This window comes from Poecile atricapillus, chromosome 8 (genome assembly GCF_030490865.1).
Source record: "Poecile atricapillus isolate bPoeAtr1 chromosome 8, bPoeAtr1.hap1, whole genome shotgun sequence".
Lineage (NCBI taxonomy): Eukaryota > Metazoa > Chordata > Aves > Passeriformes > Paridae > Poecile > Poecile atricapillus.
The window spans coordinates 26,316,223-26,334,483 of record NC_081256.1 but is presented as its reverse complement, the minus strand read 5'-3'; the positions used below and the strand labels follow the sequence as shown (position 1 = coordinate 26,334,483).

Here is an 18,261-nt window from a genome sequence, read left to right as displayed (position 1 = left end):
CATATAACAATGAACTTAAGAAATTCAATCTTTATTTTGTGAATATTTACAACATAAAAATAATACTCACATACTTCACATGTGTATCAAAAATAAAGCAAAAATCCAAGTTCTTAGAACAGTCTGATTCTCCTTGTCAAATTTCATGTTAAAGTTTTATATTAATCTAATCTTAGATACTTACAGAAGCATCAGAAAGAAACAACACGGGTTTTTCCTCTTCAAATGAAAGCTATCCTTGACAAATTTGGATTCCTGACATTATATTCTTTGATACACCAAGTGATTTTTTTTCCCCTGAGGAACTTTAGTTATTACAGCCTTATCAGCTTTTTAAGATCAGCCAAAACAAATCACCTTTTATATCACTAACAATGCAACCCGTTATTCAAGATGAACGAGTTTTAAACCACAAATTACACCAAAAAGTAGTGTAAGAACAGAATTCAAACAAAAAGGTTGTGTTTAAACCCATCCCATGAGCTTTGTAAAGGCCTGACATGGGGTTTCTGTCCAGTGTGGGCTTGGCAGCAATGGCACATTATAGAGGTGTGAGGGGTCTCTGCCCCTCAAACCTCCACTGGGCAGCACAGCTTGGAGGAGTTGAGCAGGTGGGAAAGTGGACAACTAATTCAGGACATCACTGTGGAGGTTTGGCATCAGAACATTTTCATTGTGGCCTGCATGCTGCTACTGAACTTCCATCCCATGTGGGTTGTGATATGGGATACGTTCTAAATAACCAGGAACTGGGGGTTTATATTCTGTGTAACCCATTAACTGTGGGGTTTGTGTTTGAGACAGGGACCCTCAACATCACAGCACTGTTTGTGAACACCAACATATCATACATACATAACATACACAAATCCCACAAGCTGGGGAACTGCATTCCCCACCTTTTCACCTCTCAGTAGAGCTTCTAACCCAGCTCACAAACTGTTTCAGCCTCTGCAGGAATTTATTGCTGCTGATGCGCTCCTGGACTCTTTCAGAGTAGTTTTGGTCTTTCCATATGCCTTTATTTTTCTTCACAGCCTTTAACTCAGCCCGGAGGAGCCGTTTGTGCAGTTTCCAGTAGAGGCGGGAGTGGTGAGGCAGCCCCTCAATCCGGGCTGCTCTGGCCAGCCCTTGCCTCAAGAGCTCTTCATTCAAGCACATGCTGCGAAATCCACCCTATAAAAACCACAATAAACAGACATTCACCATTGAAACAGGGTTATTTGGGGTTTGGTGTGAACTCCCGCAGAGGTACAAGCTTTACTCATGGCTGTATTGATGCTTTGGCAGAAAAAGTTAAAAGTGAAGAGGAATGCAGGTGACTAAAAACCCAACTCCAGTGTGATGGTGGGCAGGCCCTGGCACAGGGCTGTGGCTGCCCCTGGACCCCTGGAAGTGCCCAAGGCCACCACCTGGGAAGTGTCCAGGAGCACCTGGGATGGTGGAAGGTGTCCCTGCTGTAGGCTGGGACTGGATGGTCTGTGGGTGCCTTCCAACCCAAACCATGCTGTGATTCTATAATGCAAGGAATTTGTGAGGGAACACTGGATAACAAACATTAGGCTAATCAGAACTACAGGATGCCTTTTTGGCCCTGGCAGAGAAACATATTCCTGCCATGAATCAGTCTGAAAAACTCCTGCTCCTGCAATCAGATTTGCAAATGCAACATTTAAATTCACACCAAGGAAGATAAATCATAAATAATACCATTTGTTAAATGTACTGGGATAACTATGTGACTACAGTCACATGTAAAACTGCAGATAAGAGCCAGTTTTTGTGTCTCTCTTTACCTTATGGACTAGAACGAGGCACTCCAGGGCCGAGCTGTCCCTCCCCAGCAGCTGGAACCACAGAGGCTGTTTGGGGAGCAGCTCCTGCTGCAGCCAGGCTGTGCCACCTGGAGCCAGCTCCACCCCGGCCAGGCGGATCAGCAGGAGCCTCTCCGACTGCCCTGCAACGGAAAGGGACAAATCTGGAGCTGGGGGAAAGCTCAGGCTTTGCACAGACCCTCAGCTGCTGGTAATCATTTGATTCCAGTAGACTAAAATAATCCCTTTTAGGTCCTCAAAGCAAACAGGAATTTGGTCTCATCTCTTCTTCAGGAAAAAAAACCAAACATATAAATTCAAGATTGCCTAATTCAAAATGAGCTTTGGTTTATTTTGCATGTAAAGAAAAAGATCTGCTCCCACTCCCAGTCCAAAGGGGCAGAAGCATCACCTGCTGGTGTTTGCACAGCCAGTGTGAGAGTCACAGACTTGATGGACACTTTGTTTCTGACAGCAAAACTGTCCCCAAAAATGTGTGTCTGCAAATAAAAGCACAATCCCAACAGAGGCTTTTTGCCAGGAATGAGATGAGCTGTGCAGGCAGAAGCACTGTCTGAGTGCTCGCTTCTGCTGCTGGAAAGCATCACAGTAACCATAAGGATTAACACAAACACTGTAGTGACAAACCCTCTGTGTGGGTCTCCTCATGCCTTTTATTCCCCAGTTTGCCACCTGCAAAGCACAGAAAGACCAAAAGGCAGAGCTGGAAATGTGCCCCAGCCCTTCCCCTTAAGCTTGCAGGAACTCCAAGAGCAGCACATTTCATTTCTGCCCTTGCTCTTCACGCTGTTTTCCTCATTACTCACATTTTCTCTGGATGGTTGAGATGAAAGGAATGCTGATGGGAACATGCTCAACTTCCAGGCCCTTCTCTGTGATGTGATGTAATTTCCCTCTCAATTTCACATTCTTTTCTATGAACTCCACAGGTATATCCAAAGGACTTGTGAACTTTGTTGTCTATTGATGGTAGGAAGAGAAAAAATTTTAAGAAAAAATATAGAGCAGTTACAGCCACACTAAATGCAACTTCTTAAAACAGTTTGGGAAATTACAGCTCTATTATTAGACACCATGGGCAAGTAAATATAGATATATAATTAGCAGTGATCAGCTGCAGAAGCTGTGCCAGCCTCTCCACTCTTACCATTTTCCCTGTTTTACAGGACTTGCAACGTCAGCACGGACATAAAAACCAGGTTTAGAACAAAAACAGAAACTGCCATTTTTCAAGCAATGCCTATTGAAGTTCTCCTGATTCCCCGAGAAAAGAGCGTTTCAGGAGCAGCCTGAATGGGGCTGGGATAGGGGTGAAAGGAAGCCAAAGGACAGACACGCTGGAAACAAAGGCGGAGCAGGGAGGGCAGAAACAACCCCGCCTTTGATGCCAGAGGAAACCAGGAGAGGGACAAAGGCAGGTGAACAGCTTGGAGAAGATCACAAGAAGATTAAATTTGATACTACAGCCTGGGGGGATCCAAAGGGGATGGTTATGTGATCACACAGGAAAACCAAGCTGAGCAACAGCAAAGACTTGGGCAGTGGCACAGGAATGGAGCAGCCACAGGTTTGGAGTGAGGGACAAGGACACGTGAGACCTCAAAAAAATTAAGACCCCCAAAATTTAAGACACTGAGGACTCCCTGCAGGAGCCCTTATCAGAGCACTGACCTACTTCTACAGAGCTGTGAAACCCACTGAGCACTGATGTACAACTGCTGGGAAATAAACCCCTCAAAACACCACAACTAAAGATGTGTCTCCTGTGTGTTATTTACTCAGGAAACCTCTCCCTCTGCGGCCACAGAGCCTCCCACTGGGAACACGGGAACCTGGGACCTTGCAGGCAGGAAACCTGAAGGTTTTCAGGAAAAAGAATTGCTCAAAGCTGATCTCATGTGCTCTGGAAGCTCCACCAGCCAGGTTAATGCATTCACAGCTCCTTGGGTCAAAACTAACCGAAAACCAGAGAAAAATAATTCTGGCAGCATTTGGAGTTCAGGTTTTCTGGTAGGATTTTTAAAAACTCCACACAAATGTTCTCTTGTATCATTTGGAAATGGGCAGGGTGAAGATGAAGGTAACTGTGATTTTTTAAGCAGCTGGGACCTTGTGGGAGCTGGAGTGGCTGGAGGTTCAGCTGCTCCAGGAGTGAGCAGAGTGGTGTTGGTCCAGCGTGACCTGACCATCCTGGGAGTGAGGGAAGATTTGGGAGATGTTTAAAACCATTCAGAAGCAGTTCTGTGTGTGGAAGGACAGGGAATACGCGAGGCAAGCAGCTGTTTCAGCTGTGTTTGGACAAGGGAGGGTGCTGGAGCTGCACGGTGGGACAGGCGAAGGGGCCATTGCCCCTCCCAGGGCCTCCAGGAACAGGCGAGAACAAGAGACCCGTGGAGATGCCTCAGGACAGCGATACCGAGCCCTTCAGGACACGAATCAAACTTTGCTGGTTTTTTTTCACTTGTTAATCAGTAGCTGTAGCAGGACCGTTATGATTAAGCAATCGCATTGTGAACCTTGCACGCTTGGCTAATCTTTAGTTTTCAGGAAAAGGGAAGACAATGCCCAGATGAATGGGCTGTCTGGGCGGGAGCCAGCAGGAGTGGGGCTGAGCCGTCCCTGGGGAAAGGCAATTCCAGCAGTGGGACAGCGCGACCACTGACCAGCAGTGACCAGCAGTGACCAGCAGTGACCAGCAGTGACCAGCAGTGACCAGCAGTGACCAGCAGTGACCAGCAGTGACCACTGACCAGCACTGGCCACTGACTAGCAGTGACCAGCACTGCCCAGCACTGACCAGCCCGGACCAGCACTGCCCAGCACTGCCCAGCACTGACCACTGACCAGCCCTGACCAGCACTGACCAGTCCTGACCACTGACCAGCACTGACCAGCCCTGACCAGCCCGGACCAGCACTGACCACTGACCAGCCCTGACCAGCACTGACCAGCCCGGACCAGCACTGACCACTGACCAGCCCTGACCAGCAGTGACCAGCCCTGACCAGCACTGCCCAGCACTGACCACTGACCAGCCCAGACCAGCAGTGACCAGCAGTGACCACTGACCAGCAGTGACCAGCAGTGACCAGCAGTGACCAGCACTGACCAGCCCTGACCAGCCCTGACCAGCACTGACCAGCACTGCCCAGCACTGACCAGCACTGACCACTGACCATCCCTGCCCACTGGCCACTCCCGCCACAGGGAGCCCGGGCTCACCCGGAGGGAAGGGCTGGGCCTGCGGGCTGGTCAGCGTGAGAAACCACAGACAGCGCTAACACACAGGGGGTTGTGTGCGAATTCATAGAAGTTATGGAATTTGTAAGCAGTGAATGCTGATGATTTGTTAAAATATATAAATAACGTTAAGTATTGAGGAGCAGGGAGCCTTTCGCGGGAACCAGCAGCTTCTGTTTTGCGCAAAGCAGAACAAAACACAGCAATACTGTGGCGCTGCCGCCGGGAGCAGCCCGCGGGCGGGACAGCCTCGGCCCTGAGGCACAGCGGGCCCTGCCCCTCCGCCCGGGGGCCCGACCGGCCGTGCCGGGCTCTGCCCGCTTCCGAGGGGCCGTGCCGGGCTCTGCCCGCTTCTGACCGGCCGTGCCGGGCTCTGCCCGCTTCTGAGGGGCCGTACCGGGCTCTCCCCGCTTCTGAGGGGCCGTGCCGGGCTCTGCCCGCTTCTGAGGGGCCGTGCCGGGCTCTGCCCGCTTCCGACCGGCCGTGCCGGGCTCTGCCCGCTTCAGGGGGGCCGTGCCGGGCTCTGCCCGCTTCCGAGCGGCCGTGCCGGGTTCTGCCCGCATCCGAGGGCCCGTGTCGGTCTCCCCGCATCCCCCGGGCCCGTGTCGGTCTCCCCGCATCCCCCGGGCCCGTGTCGGTCTCCCCGCATCCGCCTGTTCCGTGCCGGTCTCCCCGCATCCCCCGGGCCCAGCCCCGCACTCACCACGCGGAGGCTCCGCGCCAGCAGCAGCACCCCGGCCACGGCCGCGCCGGCGATCAGGCCCTGCAGAGGAGAACGGGGCTCAGCCGGGCCCAGCGGGCCCTCCCGGCCCGGTGCCCGCCCAGCCCCGCTGCCCGCCCAGCCCCGGTACCCGCAGCAGCCCCAGGTGCGCGTCCGCCCACTCGGAGAGCCGGGCCAGGGCCAGCGCGGCGCGCTCGGAGCCGCCGCCGCCCCGCTCCGGCATCGCCGCGTCCCGAGCGCCCCCGCGGGAGCCACCGAACAGCGCCCGGGAACCGGGACACGGAACCGGGAAACAGAGCCCGGGAACCGGGACACGGAACCGGGAAACAGAGCCCGGGAACCGGGACACGGAACCGGGAAACACCGCCCGGGAACCGGGACACGGAACCGGGAAACAGAGCCCGGGAACCGGGACACGGAACCGGGAAACACCGCCCGGGAACCGGGACACGGAACCGGGAAACACCGCCCGGGAACCGGGACACGGAACCGGGAAACACCGCCCGGGAACCGGGACACGGAACCGGGAAACACCGCCCGAGCCGCCGTGCCGGGGAGCGACACCAGCCCCGAGCAGCCCCGCCTGGGCACTGCCAGGGTCCAGGGACAGCCACAGCTTCTCTGGGCACTCTGTTCCAGGCCCTCCCCACCATCACGGCCAGGAATTCCTGCCCAAGATCCCATCCATCCCTGCCCTCTGGCACTGGGAGCCATTCCCTGTGTCCTGTCCCTCCATCCCTTGTCCCCAGTCCCTCTCCAGCTCTCCTGGAGCCCCTTCAGGCCCTGGAAGGGGCTCTGAGCTCTCCCTGGAGCCTTCTCTTCTCCAGGTTGAACTCTGCATTGAGCTCCTCAAACCTGTACCACACCTCCCCTGACCCTTCAGATGCTCCTTTCTTCTCGACATTTTAAATTTGGGTTGTTATTCTTGTTGGTTTGGGTTTTTTTTTTGTTGGTTTTTTTTCCATTTATTTTTTTAATGTTAAAGATGTTTAAGTCTGCAATCATTCCAATGTTAAAAAGAAAAATCCTTTTCAAACAGAGTAGGTAGAAAAAAAGTAGCATGATCAAAATGTTATGGGTGCTCTTCAGCAGCCTGCTAAGGGGCTGGCACAGCAGCAATATTTCCAACTTACAAAAAGCTACTTAAATTAAAAGCACTAATCCATAACTTGTTTCACCAGTTTGAAAAAGGACACAGTTACTTATTTCAGGTAACATAACCGATTCCTACTGATTTGGAGTTCATGTGCAATTTTGATGTTGTTGAGACAATCTAATTATTGATAAACAATCCTTAACCCATCTTTATTAGTGACAGGTTTCACCAGCACCTTTAGAAATAGTGAAAAAAAATTGCAAAGTAAAAGCCAAATCTAATACACAGCAAGTGTAATTTCTCAGCTTCTGCACTTGAAGTTTTTCCTCACAATCAGAAAAGTTAAAACAACCTCTCTAGGTAAGCACAAGATGCAATGAAATAAGCTGCCCATGGTTCCCGTGAGGATACAGAATTGAAGTGCCCCACAGAGTTAATGCAGTGGAGATGGTGGGACTGAAAGGTGCAGCCATAAATCTGAGATATTTTGATGTTGATTTTATTCTTTTGCAGAGGGAAATTGGAAGATGTTCAGCTTGGGCAGTAGAACCCATGTGATCTCACTTAGCACGAGCGAGAAGCAAGGTGAGAGGGAGGGGACAGAGGACAGTGTCCAGTGAAGCACGAGGTCACAGTGTCCTGTTCCAGGCCCCTCCTCACTCCTGATGCCAAGGAGACCCTCTGTTCACCCACCCACCCTCCCCAGGCACTCCAAAGGTGGTACTGGGTCACTTTTCCCCCAAAACACACAGTAGCAGAAGATTTCAAACCTCCTCCCAGCCCAATCCTTCAAACATTGACAAGAAACATGGCAGAGAACCTTGTGCACCTTTCCAAGGGATGTTTAATAGTTTTCCTTTTTAATACCAATGTTCCACATACACCCAGCGGGGTCCGAGTGCCTCTCCAGCACCTGTGGGTCCCTAAGGCACTCAGGAGGGAGCTCAGTGGGAGAAATCCAGCAGGAATGTTTCCACCACATGGCACCAGCAGTCAATTCTGCAGCAGCTCTGCCACAGGACTGTGCCCATTTGGTTTGTGAGGGCGAGTCCTGCACCCTGGGAATTTGGCAACTTTGTCATCACCAACTCTTCTCACCCCTGGCTGGGGGAAGTCTCGGTGCTCCCATAGCTTTGAGAGCGAACGTTCAAATTTTAGCAATACGGTTTGGAAAACCATGGGATTGGTTTTCCTCTATCAACTCACCCCTTCCAAAGGCCCACGTGCCCTCCCTTGGGAAGCACCTCCAGTTCCAGCTGCAGGACTCAAGGCTCAGAGGATTGTGCGTTACTCCAGTCCTACCTTACAGCATTTTGCGGTCAAGAAAGTACCTTGAACGTAAATCAAACTGCCTTGAAACAGCGGAAATAAATTAAACAAATGTAATTTGCTTATAAAAATATTTTCTTATAAATCTTTAAAGCTTATAAAAGCCAGAAAATACATTTAAAAGAATCTCTGGAACATTTCATCCTTTGAGGCGTGGTTACAGTTCAGAAAGTGAGAAGAAGCAAAGCCCACAGACATCTCACACGGATCTTCCCACATGGAATTCCAAAGTACCATGCTTAACCTCCAAGTCAGAATGCCTTGGGCATCCTTCCCCGGGTCAGCTGCCCTGTCAGATCATTTCTGTGTGAAAATAAAAGCTGGCACTCGGCTGGCAATGCTGCTGCCTCTAGAGCCACGGCACGAGGAGCTTTCCCAGAGGTGCCCTATGGAATCAGCAGCTCTGGGGTCAGGGGTAAGCATGGAGCACTGAGGTGCTGCTTCAGCCGTTCCTTTCTGAGCTGAGCCTGTGCTGTGGGGAGGGCAGCAGTGCCACACACAGCCCTGCCTCGGCCACACAGATCTCCCTGGCCCAGAAACACCGAGATCCCGGGGTGCTGATTATGGGATAAGTCCTTGTAATAAAACTAAAACCACCTCGCTGCTCCATCCAACACCTAAGTGCATCAATTGCTCCTCTTGCACTTCCACGAAGACGGTCCTTCTTCCTGCAGCTTTTTGAATTTTGGTCCGAGGAAGAACCACCAGGCAAAGCCCAGGATGACGCAGACGACGGACTCCACGTAGTACCCGTCCAGGGTGGTCAGGCAGGAGCCCCCAGCTGCTGAGCACAGCTACAACAGAGCACAGGGAAATGCACTGAGCACACAGCATTGCACAGCTGACAGGGTCTCCTTGCTCCTGGCCATGACTAAATAGAGTTGTTTACTCTTTCCTGTTTCCTGTGCAGTTGGGAGAGAGGCTTTTGAGCTTATCAGCAGCATGAAAAGTAACCAAGTATCAAACCTGCTCTAAACATGTGGGAAATGGAGCACATCAGCCCAAAGGGCAAACTCCAGGAAACAGAAACAGCCCCACTGTCCGTGCTGGCCTGCAGGTGCAACCACTGTTCCTGCCTCATGAAGATGATTTCTCTCCTAGCCATCCATGCTGGGGGCTCCCCAGATCTGGAAATGTCCAAGGCAAGGCTGGACAGGGCTTGGAGCAACCTGGGAGAGTGGAATGAGCCCCTGCCCATGCCAGGGGGTGGGACTGGATGTGCTTTAATCCAAACCAAACCACTCCATGATTCTGCAATTCTGTATCTGGGAGAAACGTGCCCAAGATGGTTTTGAACTGGAAGACAAACCCCCAGCATTCACAAGGTGATTGTACAGCACAGGATTGTTTCTGCTATTCTCTGGCTTTCAACACTGCTCTAATCCCAGGATTAATCACTTCTCTGAGCTGAGGCTCTGCCAGCATTTTCATTATTCTGAGACATGTCAAGATCAGATTAGGAATAAGAAGGGAGTGGTGGTGGAATGTCACCAGCCAGGAGGAGGAGTGAGGTGAAGGAGGAAGGACTCAAGTTCAGTAGAGGCTGAGACACAAGGAACCTAATTAGTGACAAGCTAATAAGCAAAAGGCTGGGAAAGCATCCACTGCAGAAGCAGTTTGCCCTCTGCACCAGCAAAAACTGCAACTCCAGACAAGTCCTGCTGGACTCCAGAACACTTTGATCCTTTAGAGAACCTCCACGTCCTAAAGCGTCCTGGCATTCAGGAGTGAAATAAATCTCAGTCATGAGCACAGAAAAAAAAACCCCAAACATTTCCACTCTTCAGCCATGTCAAATGTCTCATTTGCTGTGAGGAGTTTGAATTTGAAATGTTGCTTTCCCAGCAGTTTTGTGTCCTGTTGTTTGATCTCTGTACAGCAAGTTCTTTGTTCTCTTCCACAGGCTCTTAGAACTGGGCAGGCAGCCAGTCCCACTTGATTTCATGGGGAAAGTGGACACCAAAATCAGAGAGCAGAGCAGCATCTTGGAGAAGTTATCAAGGCAGGCAGATAAGAAGCCTCCAGGGAGACAGGAGGAAGAAAAACCTGCCACAGAAATGGAGGGCCCTGGGGGACCTGCCAAGGACAGAGTCCCTGATTGCACAACTCAAATCCATACCTCCAGCCTCCTCCCACTGCACAGAATGTGGCACCAGTCTGGTGCTTCTACCCCAGCTCAGCACAGGAAGAAAGGGCTCACTACCCTGCAGCTGCAAACCCTGGGGAAGGGGCTGGTTATTCAGAGTGTGCAGGTGCTAACAGACTGGATTTTATCAGGCAGGAAAATGAGCTTGATCAGTGGGAATTCTTAAGCACAAGCTATACACTGTGAAGGTTTTCACAGGCAAAAAAATACCGCAAGAAGCCATTTAATGGAGACATTGAGCAGAGACCCCCCAGCCCCAGCCTCACCTCTGCGGCCGCCGCGGTGGCACAGGTGTGGCCCTGGGCCCCGGCACACTCCTTCACCGTGAGGGGGTCCACCAGCCACAGGGCCACCGTGGAGGGCCAGTTGCCCCCCAGGTTGGAGACGGTGTTGAGCAGGGTCATGTAGGTGCCCCCGATGAGCGGGTCGCTGACCTTGGCGTTGAAGGCCATGATGGCCACGTACATGCTGTACAGTGTGATCTGAGGGGACAAACACAGGCCAGAGCGTCTGTCCCCTCCTGCAGAGACCACTGAAACCCCCAGCACGAAAACCCTGCTGAGAGATCCCCTGAGCTCAGCAGCACCGACTGGGAAATCACCCCAGCAGCAGCAGCAGCAGCAGCTCCTCCTGCAGCCTGGCCCGGTGTGGTGCTGACACCGGGAGTGGCCTTGCCGCTTGTCTGGAGTCACGCTGCAACAGACCCAGCCTCACATGCTCTGGCATCACTCGTGTTATCAAACTGAAATACAATCAGCCAGCTAAAATAGCACCTAAACACAACCCTGCTGCATTGAAGATCACCTCTCAAGGCACTGCATACATTTCAGTTCTGCTCCCAAGACCACGCTGTACCAGGTGTTTGTTTCCCAAGTCTTTGGATAAGATCCATTACGATGTTCCTCCAACAATCGAGTTTTTTTTTTCTAGGACCAGGATCACATAACTTTATTTATCTGCACAACCAGTGCATTCATCAGCATGCCTATCAAGCTCACACACAGTTCTGGGACTTCTCCAGCTCCTCTGTGCTTTTGAGCTTCTGGGTCTGGGGAAAAAGGAATCTGGGGAATTACACCAGACATGGACAACTAAAAGCAGCTCCACAGAAGATGTCCAACAGAGCACAGGGAACAGGGAGCAATAACACTGGTAAGAGTACTGGAAGTCAGTTCTGCCACACAGCACAGGTCAGGCTTCGAGGGATTTCAGTGTGACCCAAGACAAGACAGGGAACAGCATTTCCCCTCCCCACACAGTGAGTGTTACCTGGTGTAGAGCATAACTCAGCACCACCACAGCGTAGTAGTAGACAGGAAATCCTCCTTCATGCTTTACTTTAGGAGCCCACCACACCAGGAAAGCGAATTCCAGGCCAAGCAGCAACCTGGAGGGATGAGAAAGATGATTTGTTATTCCAAGTAATTCTTCCCATGTGTTTCCTCAACACAAAGCAACCACTGACCAATCATAGAGAGTACATTAAAATAGTTTAGATCTGAATAGTTACACCTATTTCTATCTCAGAATTAGGTACCAAATATTTGACAAGCAGTGCCATTGTTAAGCAGGAGCAGGAGAGCACTGCTCTAATGCTGTTGTACATGCACATCCCAAACACCTCATGCTCTGCTTCCACACAGTGACACTGCATGAACCACACAGTTCGACTCACTGTGACAATCCTGACACTTCTCTGGACCTGCAAGTCAGAGAGTTACACACAAAACCCTGCACGTGATCTGAACACACAGGTTGAGCACACATATCGCTGTGCTCCACTAAGGTGAGGCTTTACCTGTAAGGCATTGCTTTGTAGAAGGTGTTCAGGGGCTGCGGGCCCGCTGTGTATTTGCTGATAACCAGAGGCAAGATAATCTGCAAAGGAACCATTGGAACTGCCAGCAGGGCCAGGTGCTCTTTGGGGACTCCCTCCTCCACCAGTTTGAGTCCTGTTACAGCATCTGCTGCTGAAAACCCAACCTGCAATGTCAAGGAGACAAAATAAACTGAGGAGAACAGGGAGTTTGGCTAGAAATTCAATTTACTCCCTAACAAGTAAGTAGAGAAATGGGATACAGGACAAGTTACTTCTGCCCCTGATTTGATTTCCAAATTAGTTCTACACGTTCCACACTTGCACACTCTTATTGTCATCAGAGCCAAAATGATTCCAAGAACATTAAGTAGCACTGCCATTCATTCCTGTGCCTTCTCTGCTCTTGGCATCCTCAATGTCCAACAGGAGCCATGGAAACCCAGCTTGGACAGAGCTGGGGATTCTGACCTAAATAGAAACATTTTCTGTCCTTTTAACTGCAGGCTACACAGCCTGTTTAAAAATGTACTTTACTTTAATACCATATTGCCACCAAACTTCTCTTCAGTGCTTGTGTTAAACACAAAAGCTCACACAAAGCTTTTCTGCTGCACAGCCCTGCTCAGCACAATGAGATAAGCCATTTTGCTTAAATTTCATGTGAAAATTCATAACTCTGATGACAGCCAATAGCAAAACTGAGTTACATCCCAGGGACTCAGCAGCCTTCCAGACTCTGATGCCAGCACTTAACAATTCTTCAATGTATTTACTTACTTTTGAAGTGAGGATCAAGAGACAGAAAGTAAGAACTGCTGGCATCTTGATTATTGAGAATAGCAGCTTGTATGTATCAGTGATGCCTTTTGTTTCTTCCTTTGCTGGTATTAGCTCCTGGTTTTCCTTTTTCAAAAAGGCAACCAATGTAGTGGTAACTAAGAAGACAGCGCCCCAGAAAAACAGGAAATCTGGAGGAAAAAATAAAATAAAATAAAAATTCCTTTGTAGCAGCCATGATTGACAGTTGTAGAACATAAACCTAATAATCTAAGTGGAATAAAAACAAGCAGCAAAAGCAAACTGCAAGCACAGAGCTACATACAATGAGTGACACAGGGTCATTGAAATGAGGTGTTTGCAGGAGCTGAGGCAGAGGAGCAGCAGAAAACCAGGTCACTCCTGGCTGTTTGGTGGGTTATTACCACAGCAAGTATGTTGGAGGAGGAACAGAAGGAAAAATGAACGTGTTGAAGGATTACACACAACCACTACAGGCTGACACAGGAGGAAAACCACATGTAACAGTTAGAAGAACCTCCAGAGGCAGAACTCCTCCCCAGCTGCCTTACAGTGCAGTCAGGGAACCACTCTGTGCCTCTGCTCCCCATCCCTATCTAATATCCATCTCCCACCTGGAGGAAACAGCGATTTAGGAGTGTGAGGATGGCCTGAGGAAAGTTTTCACAGAGTTGTAAGGAATCCTCAGATTTGTCTGGCTGGACACTTGCCAGCATTCAAGTGCTCTGTTTAAAGCAGATCAGTATCTGCTAAATCATGGATGTGGGGCAGTGAAAAACCCAGAGTACATTCTGAATGGTCAATTCAAGATACTCCCGTCCTCTGACTCTATGACAGAGGCAGGGAACAGCTCAGCCATGTGCAGAGGGTAGGACAGAAGCAGCCTTTAATCTTCCTGGTCAGGAGCAGCTCCAGGAGACTGGGAAGGAGCAGTGAGGGCTGGTGAAAGGGCAGAGACAGGGCAGAGGTTCAGTCAATTATCCCCTGCTTCTCATGCACAGGAAGGGAGCAGGCTCAGCCAGCATGGAAGAAAACATGCAAGGACTGCTCCCACCATTCTCAGGGTAACAGAAAAAAGGCTTTTCACGCCATTTCTGCGACTTTTCCTTTTCCTAAAATAAACGTGACCTCACAAGCAACACTGTCAAATTGCTCCCTCTAAAAAAAAAAAGTGCTCTTAACAGACATTCTCAAGGAAAGATGCATTTTCTGAGAGTCTCACTAATCACAGCTGCTGGCTACAAAGGACGCAGAGGAGCAGTTCTCTAATAATAACCCTGAGCATTACCACTGCAGTGAGAGACACACAGTGCAAGGATGGGGATAGAAATAGCTCTGAGCATCATCACATGAGTGCTCCTGATCAGGCCAGCCCTGTCAGCTGCAGCACAGCACTGCAGGGGCTGCATCAGCAACAAAGCAAAGCAAGAAAAAAAGAAAAAAACCCACCATATATATATATAGTAGTTCAGACAAGAAAAATTGGTTTTTTTGAGGCTGTAGGCAGTTTACACAAAAATAAAGTACGTTTCATTTCAAATACAAGGAACCTCACTAACAGGCTATAAGCAAAAAAACTTTGAAATTAAGAGTTTACAATAAACCACTGGGATGGGCAAAACAAGTTTTTGAACTAGATCAGGGATGGATCAGGCTGGAAAACAGCCATGAAGAAGGCACCCAGGTCCCCACAGCTGTAACTGTACAGGTACCAGGATCTCCTCCCAGGAGGAGGGGTGCTCCAGTTCCTGGCACAGGTAAGTGGGGGTGGCCTTTAAGGGGCACCTTTGTCCTGTGTTCACTCTTTCCCTGTCCTTCACACTGTGATGGGCAAACCAGGCAGGAATCACAAACCCAGCCAGGGAGCTTCCCCTGCTTTTAAAAACACCAAAAGTCACCTGAACAGCAAGTGCTAAATAAACCCCTGGATGTGCCAGGACAATCAGCTCACAGAAGGGTTTTTCCCATTTCCTTCTCTGGCACTTCAGCCTGACACAGCCCAGCACAGCCTTTGGTTTGGTGAATTTGATGATGGTTTCACATTTGTCCATATTTCCTGAAGTTAATGAGAACAGTGAGTGCTGCTGCTTCTCAACAACTCAAAGCTGATTTAGGATCACAGAGTATCTTGAGCTGGGATGGACCCACAAGGATCATCCCAACTCCTGGCTTGACACAAGACAACCCTGGCAGCACTGTCCAAACTCTCCTGGAGCTGTGGCAGCCCTGGGGCCGTGCCCATTCCCTGGGGAGCCTGGGCAGTGCCAGCACCTCTGGGGAAGAACCTTTCCCTGATATCCAACCTAACCTCCCCAACACAGCTCCAGCCATTCTTTCAGGGTGCTGCCCCTCTGGATCATGAAGTATTGACTTGTTCTTTCCCTGGCATTGCACTCAGCCTAGGACAAAAGCACTCAGAGATATGAGCTGGCAGAAAACTGTCACCTTTTCCAGCAGCAAAGTTTTCTGCTGCTTTACCTGCCCAAACCTGCTCATCATGAGCCCTTTACAGCCAGGGCAAGGACCAGTGAGCTCCTGGGTGAGCTGGTTACTCCTGCTGCTCTCAGCTGGGAACACCAAACTGTGCCAGTCACACCATCGGGAAACAAAAAACTTGTTACAGTTTTACTACCTGAAAAAACACATCCTGCAACTACAGTGGCAGTTATTTGCTGTTCTTATTCCACCCACATCAATGCTCCGGGACAGGACAGGAGCTGTTTGGGCTTGGGATAGTATCTTTTAGAAGCAGCACTTTTGTAATAGTAACAAATCCATTTATACAAACTGCCCTGAGAGGAAAAATCCTCAACCAACCAAAACCCTGGGCAGTGAGGGTAGTACAGCCCAGCAAAGCTGTCTGAACACCAGTGCCTGCAAGTTGCATCAGCAGCAGAGACGTCAGTGTACACTGCAGTGAGAGGGAAGGGACAGGCCAGCCCAGGAGCTGCACAGCACCAGGGAAAGCCAGGAACCACCTGGGATTCGTGGAGGGCCACTCTGTGCTCCTTGACATAGGCCAGACACGAGGCTGGCAGCAGGGAGCAAAGAGGAGGACTAGTTAGGAATGGTGAGAGCTGCAGAAACCAGGCAAGCACAGCAGCCTTGATCCTGCTGTCCTGACTCATGCCTGAGGAAGGGACAGGACAGAATGCAAAACTTCCCTCCACACAATTCCAGACTGCTTTGGCATACCTGATCTCTGAGACGGCACAGGCAAGGTGTGAGGGGGAGAAGAGACTGAGACCATGAGGATCTGCTCTTCACTGCCAGGGTCACCCTGAGACTGCAGCCACAAGTGGTGCCAGGATTTCCTGTCCTCCCTCAAACTTGCAACCAAACCAGGTGCACAGTGAAGCATCTCCTGGGTAACACCCCTAACATCAACCACCACACAGAACCTTTCTGAGAAAGATTCCAAACCCCAGCAAACAGGAACAGCCCTCCACTAACAGCTAGTTATGCTTGGATTACCACACTCCATTCGATTTGCTAAAGAGAAAAGGCAAATCCGCCTTAATTTACTGAAATAAGGCCTTCCTTCAGAAACTGGCTACATGCTCAATCTGAATACCTTCATTTCTATTCTGTGAAAAACATATTGGAAGAATTTTATTTTTTTTTAATTCCCCCCCCTCTTCCTTCTTCCCAGATGGAGACTTTGGCTTGCATTTTTTAAAGAGTAATCTAGTCCACAGCCATTAAACTAGGAGGAAAAAAAAGAGTTCCTCCAAAGTGCTTAGGTCAGCCAAGATAATGACGAGGCAGGTTTCCCACACGTTTTAGCCTAGAAAAATCTGAAATCCAGTGCATGTAGCCATGGGTTCTGCCAGCCTCCAAGCAGGCTGTGCTTTCCCACGGGGCAAGGGACAAACCAAACCTGTTTGGTTCCCAGCGTCAAACCACAGAGGGGTCCAGGCACAGGGAAGAAGTATCCTGAGGAAGATATAACCATTATTATTAGGAAAAAAATCCTTCCCTGGGAGGGTGGGCAGGCCCTGGCACGGGTTGCCCAGAGAAGCTGTGGCTCCCCTGGATCCCGGGAAGTGTCCAAGGCCAGGCTGGACATTGGTGCTTGGAGCAGCCTGGGACAGTGGAAGGTGTCCCTGCACAGGGAATCTTTGCGGTCCCTTCCAAAGCGATGCATTGCACATCTCCATCCCAGCACACCCCGGCTGCAGTGCCCCTACCTGACAGGGTGACGATGCCCCGGGGCTGCGGCTCGAACCGCAGGTATTTGTTGCAGAAGGAGGCGGACTCCAGGGCCAGGAAAAGGACATTTCCCAGGAAATAGCCGGCCGTCTGCCCCACGGAGTTGCAGGTGGAGGCGTAGCCCACGTTCTCCCGGGACAGCATGGTGAGCGCCCAGCCGTCCACAGCGATGTCCTGCGTGGCCGCCAGGAACTCGAAGAGGAAGAAGGTGACGGTCAGGGCCGCCACGTCGGGGCCGCGGCCGTGGCCGTCGCCCAGCAGCGCGTCCACCTGCGTGGACATGTAGATCATGAAGAGCCCCAGCACGTACTGTGTGGGCACCAGCCACGACTTGCGGCGGCCGAAGCCCCGCAGGTACACGGCGTCCACCAAGGGCGCCCACAGCAGCTTCAGGCTGAAGGGCCAGAACACGAAGCTGAAGAAGGCCTGGTCGGTGTAGCTGGCGCTCTTGCTCTGCAGGATGAGCGGCACGCTGCCCGCCAGCCCCAGCGGGATGCCCTGCAGCACGTACAGCACCAGCAGCAGCAGGATGCTGCCCAGCTCCGCGCGGTACCCCCGCGCCCGCGCCGGCGCCGGCAGCAGCGCCTCGGTGTCCCCGGACAGCCCGTCGGGGGGCGGCTCGCCCGTCAGGTCCAGGCTGTGCCGGCGGGTGCCGGCTCGGCGCTGCCGCCCGCCCTCCTCGGCGGCGATGGCGGGCGCCATGTCCGGGAGCGGCCCGGGAGCGGCCCCGGCGCCGCCGCGCTGAGGGAACCGCCCCGCCCCGGCCCGCGCGCCAGGCGTGGCCGCGCCTCATTGGTGCACTGCCAGTGACGTCATGCATAGCACCGCCCCCTGACCCTGATTGACGGGACAGGGGCACCGGGAACCCGAACCGGGAACCGGAATCGGGATCAGGGGTCGGGATCAGGATCAGGATCAGGGATCGGGATCGGGATCACTGGAGCATCTCGGTGCCCAGGAAAGGTTGAGGGAGCTGAGGCGGTTCGGCCCCGAGAGGAGCCCTCAGCCCTGGCTGTCCCTGGCTGCAGGGAGGGTCAGAGCACGGCCCAGGCTCTGCTCCAGTGG

General features: G+C 51.4%; 2 protein-coding genes across 3 annotated transcripts; both read right to left on the bottom strand.

Moving 5' to 3' along the window:
* Positions 1 to 23: 23 nt before the first annotated feature.
* C8H3orf33 (chromosome 8 C3orf33 homolog) lies at positions 24 to 6,111 on the bottom strand. The gene is made up of 5 exons (XM_058844456.1): positions 5,927 to 6,111; positions 5,779 to 5,838; positions 2,642 to 2,795; positions 1,797 to 1,957; positions 24 to 1,176 (listed from the first exon to the last, which is right to left on the bottom strand). The coding sequence occupies exons 1-5, from the start codon at positions 6,017 to 6,019 to the stop codon at positions 904 to 906; spliced, it is 741 nt and encodes a 246-aa protein (XP_058700439.1). The 5' UTR covers positions 6,020 to 6,111; the 3' UTR covers positions 24 to 903.
* Positions 6,112 to 7,713: 1,602 nt separating this feature from the next.
* On the bottom strand, positions 7,714 to 17,983 carry SLC33A1 (solute carrier family 33 member 1). Of its 2 annotated transcripts, XM_058843614.1 has the most exons (6): positions 17,175 to 17,974; positions 12,964 to 13,154; positions 12,166 to 12,350; positions 11,637 to 11,754; positions 10,634 to 10,849; positions 7,714 to 9,015 (listed from the first exon to the last, which is right to left on the bottom strand). In XM_058843614.1, exons 1-6 carry the CDS (start codon positions 17,896 to 17,898, stop codon positions 8,848 to 8,850), a joined length of 1,602 nt encoding a protein of 533 aa, XP_058699597.1. In that variant the 5' UTR covers positions 17,899 to 17,974; the 3' UTR covers positions 7,714 to 8,847. The 2 variants fall into 2 exon arrangements, with proteins under 2 accessions (XP_058699597.1, XP_058699598.1); XM_058843615.1 differs by lacking the exons at positions 11,637 to 11,754; positions 12,964 to 13,154 and having other exon boundaries at positions 17,175 to 17,983.
* Positions 17,984 to 18,261: the final 278 nt, after the last annotated feature.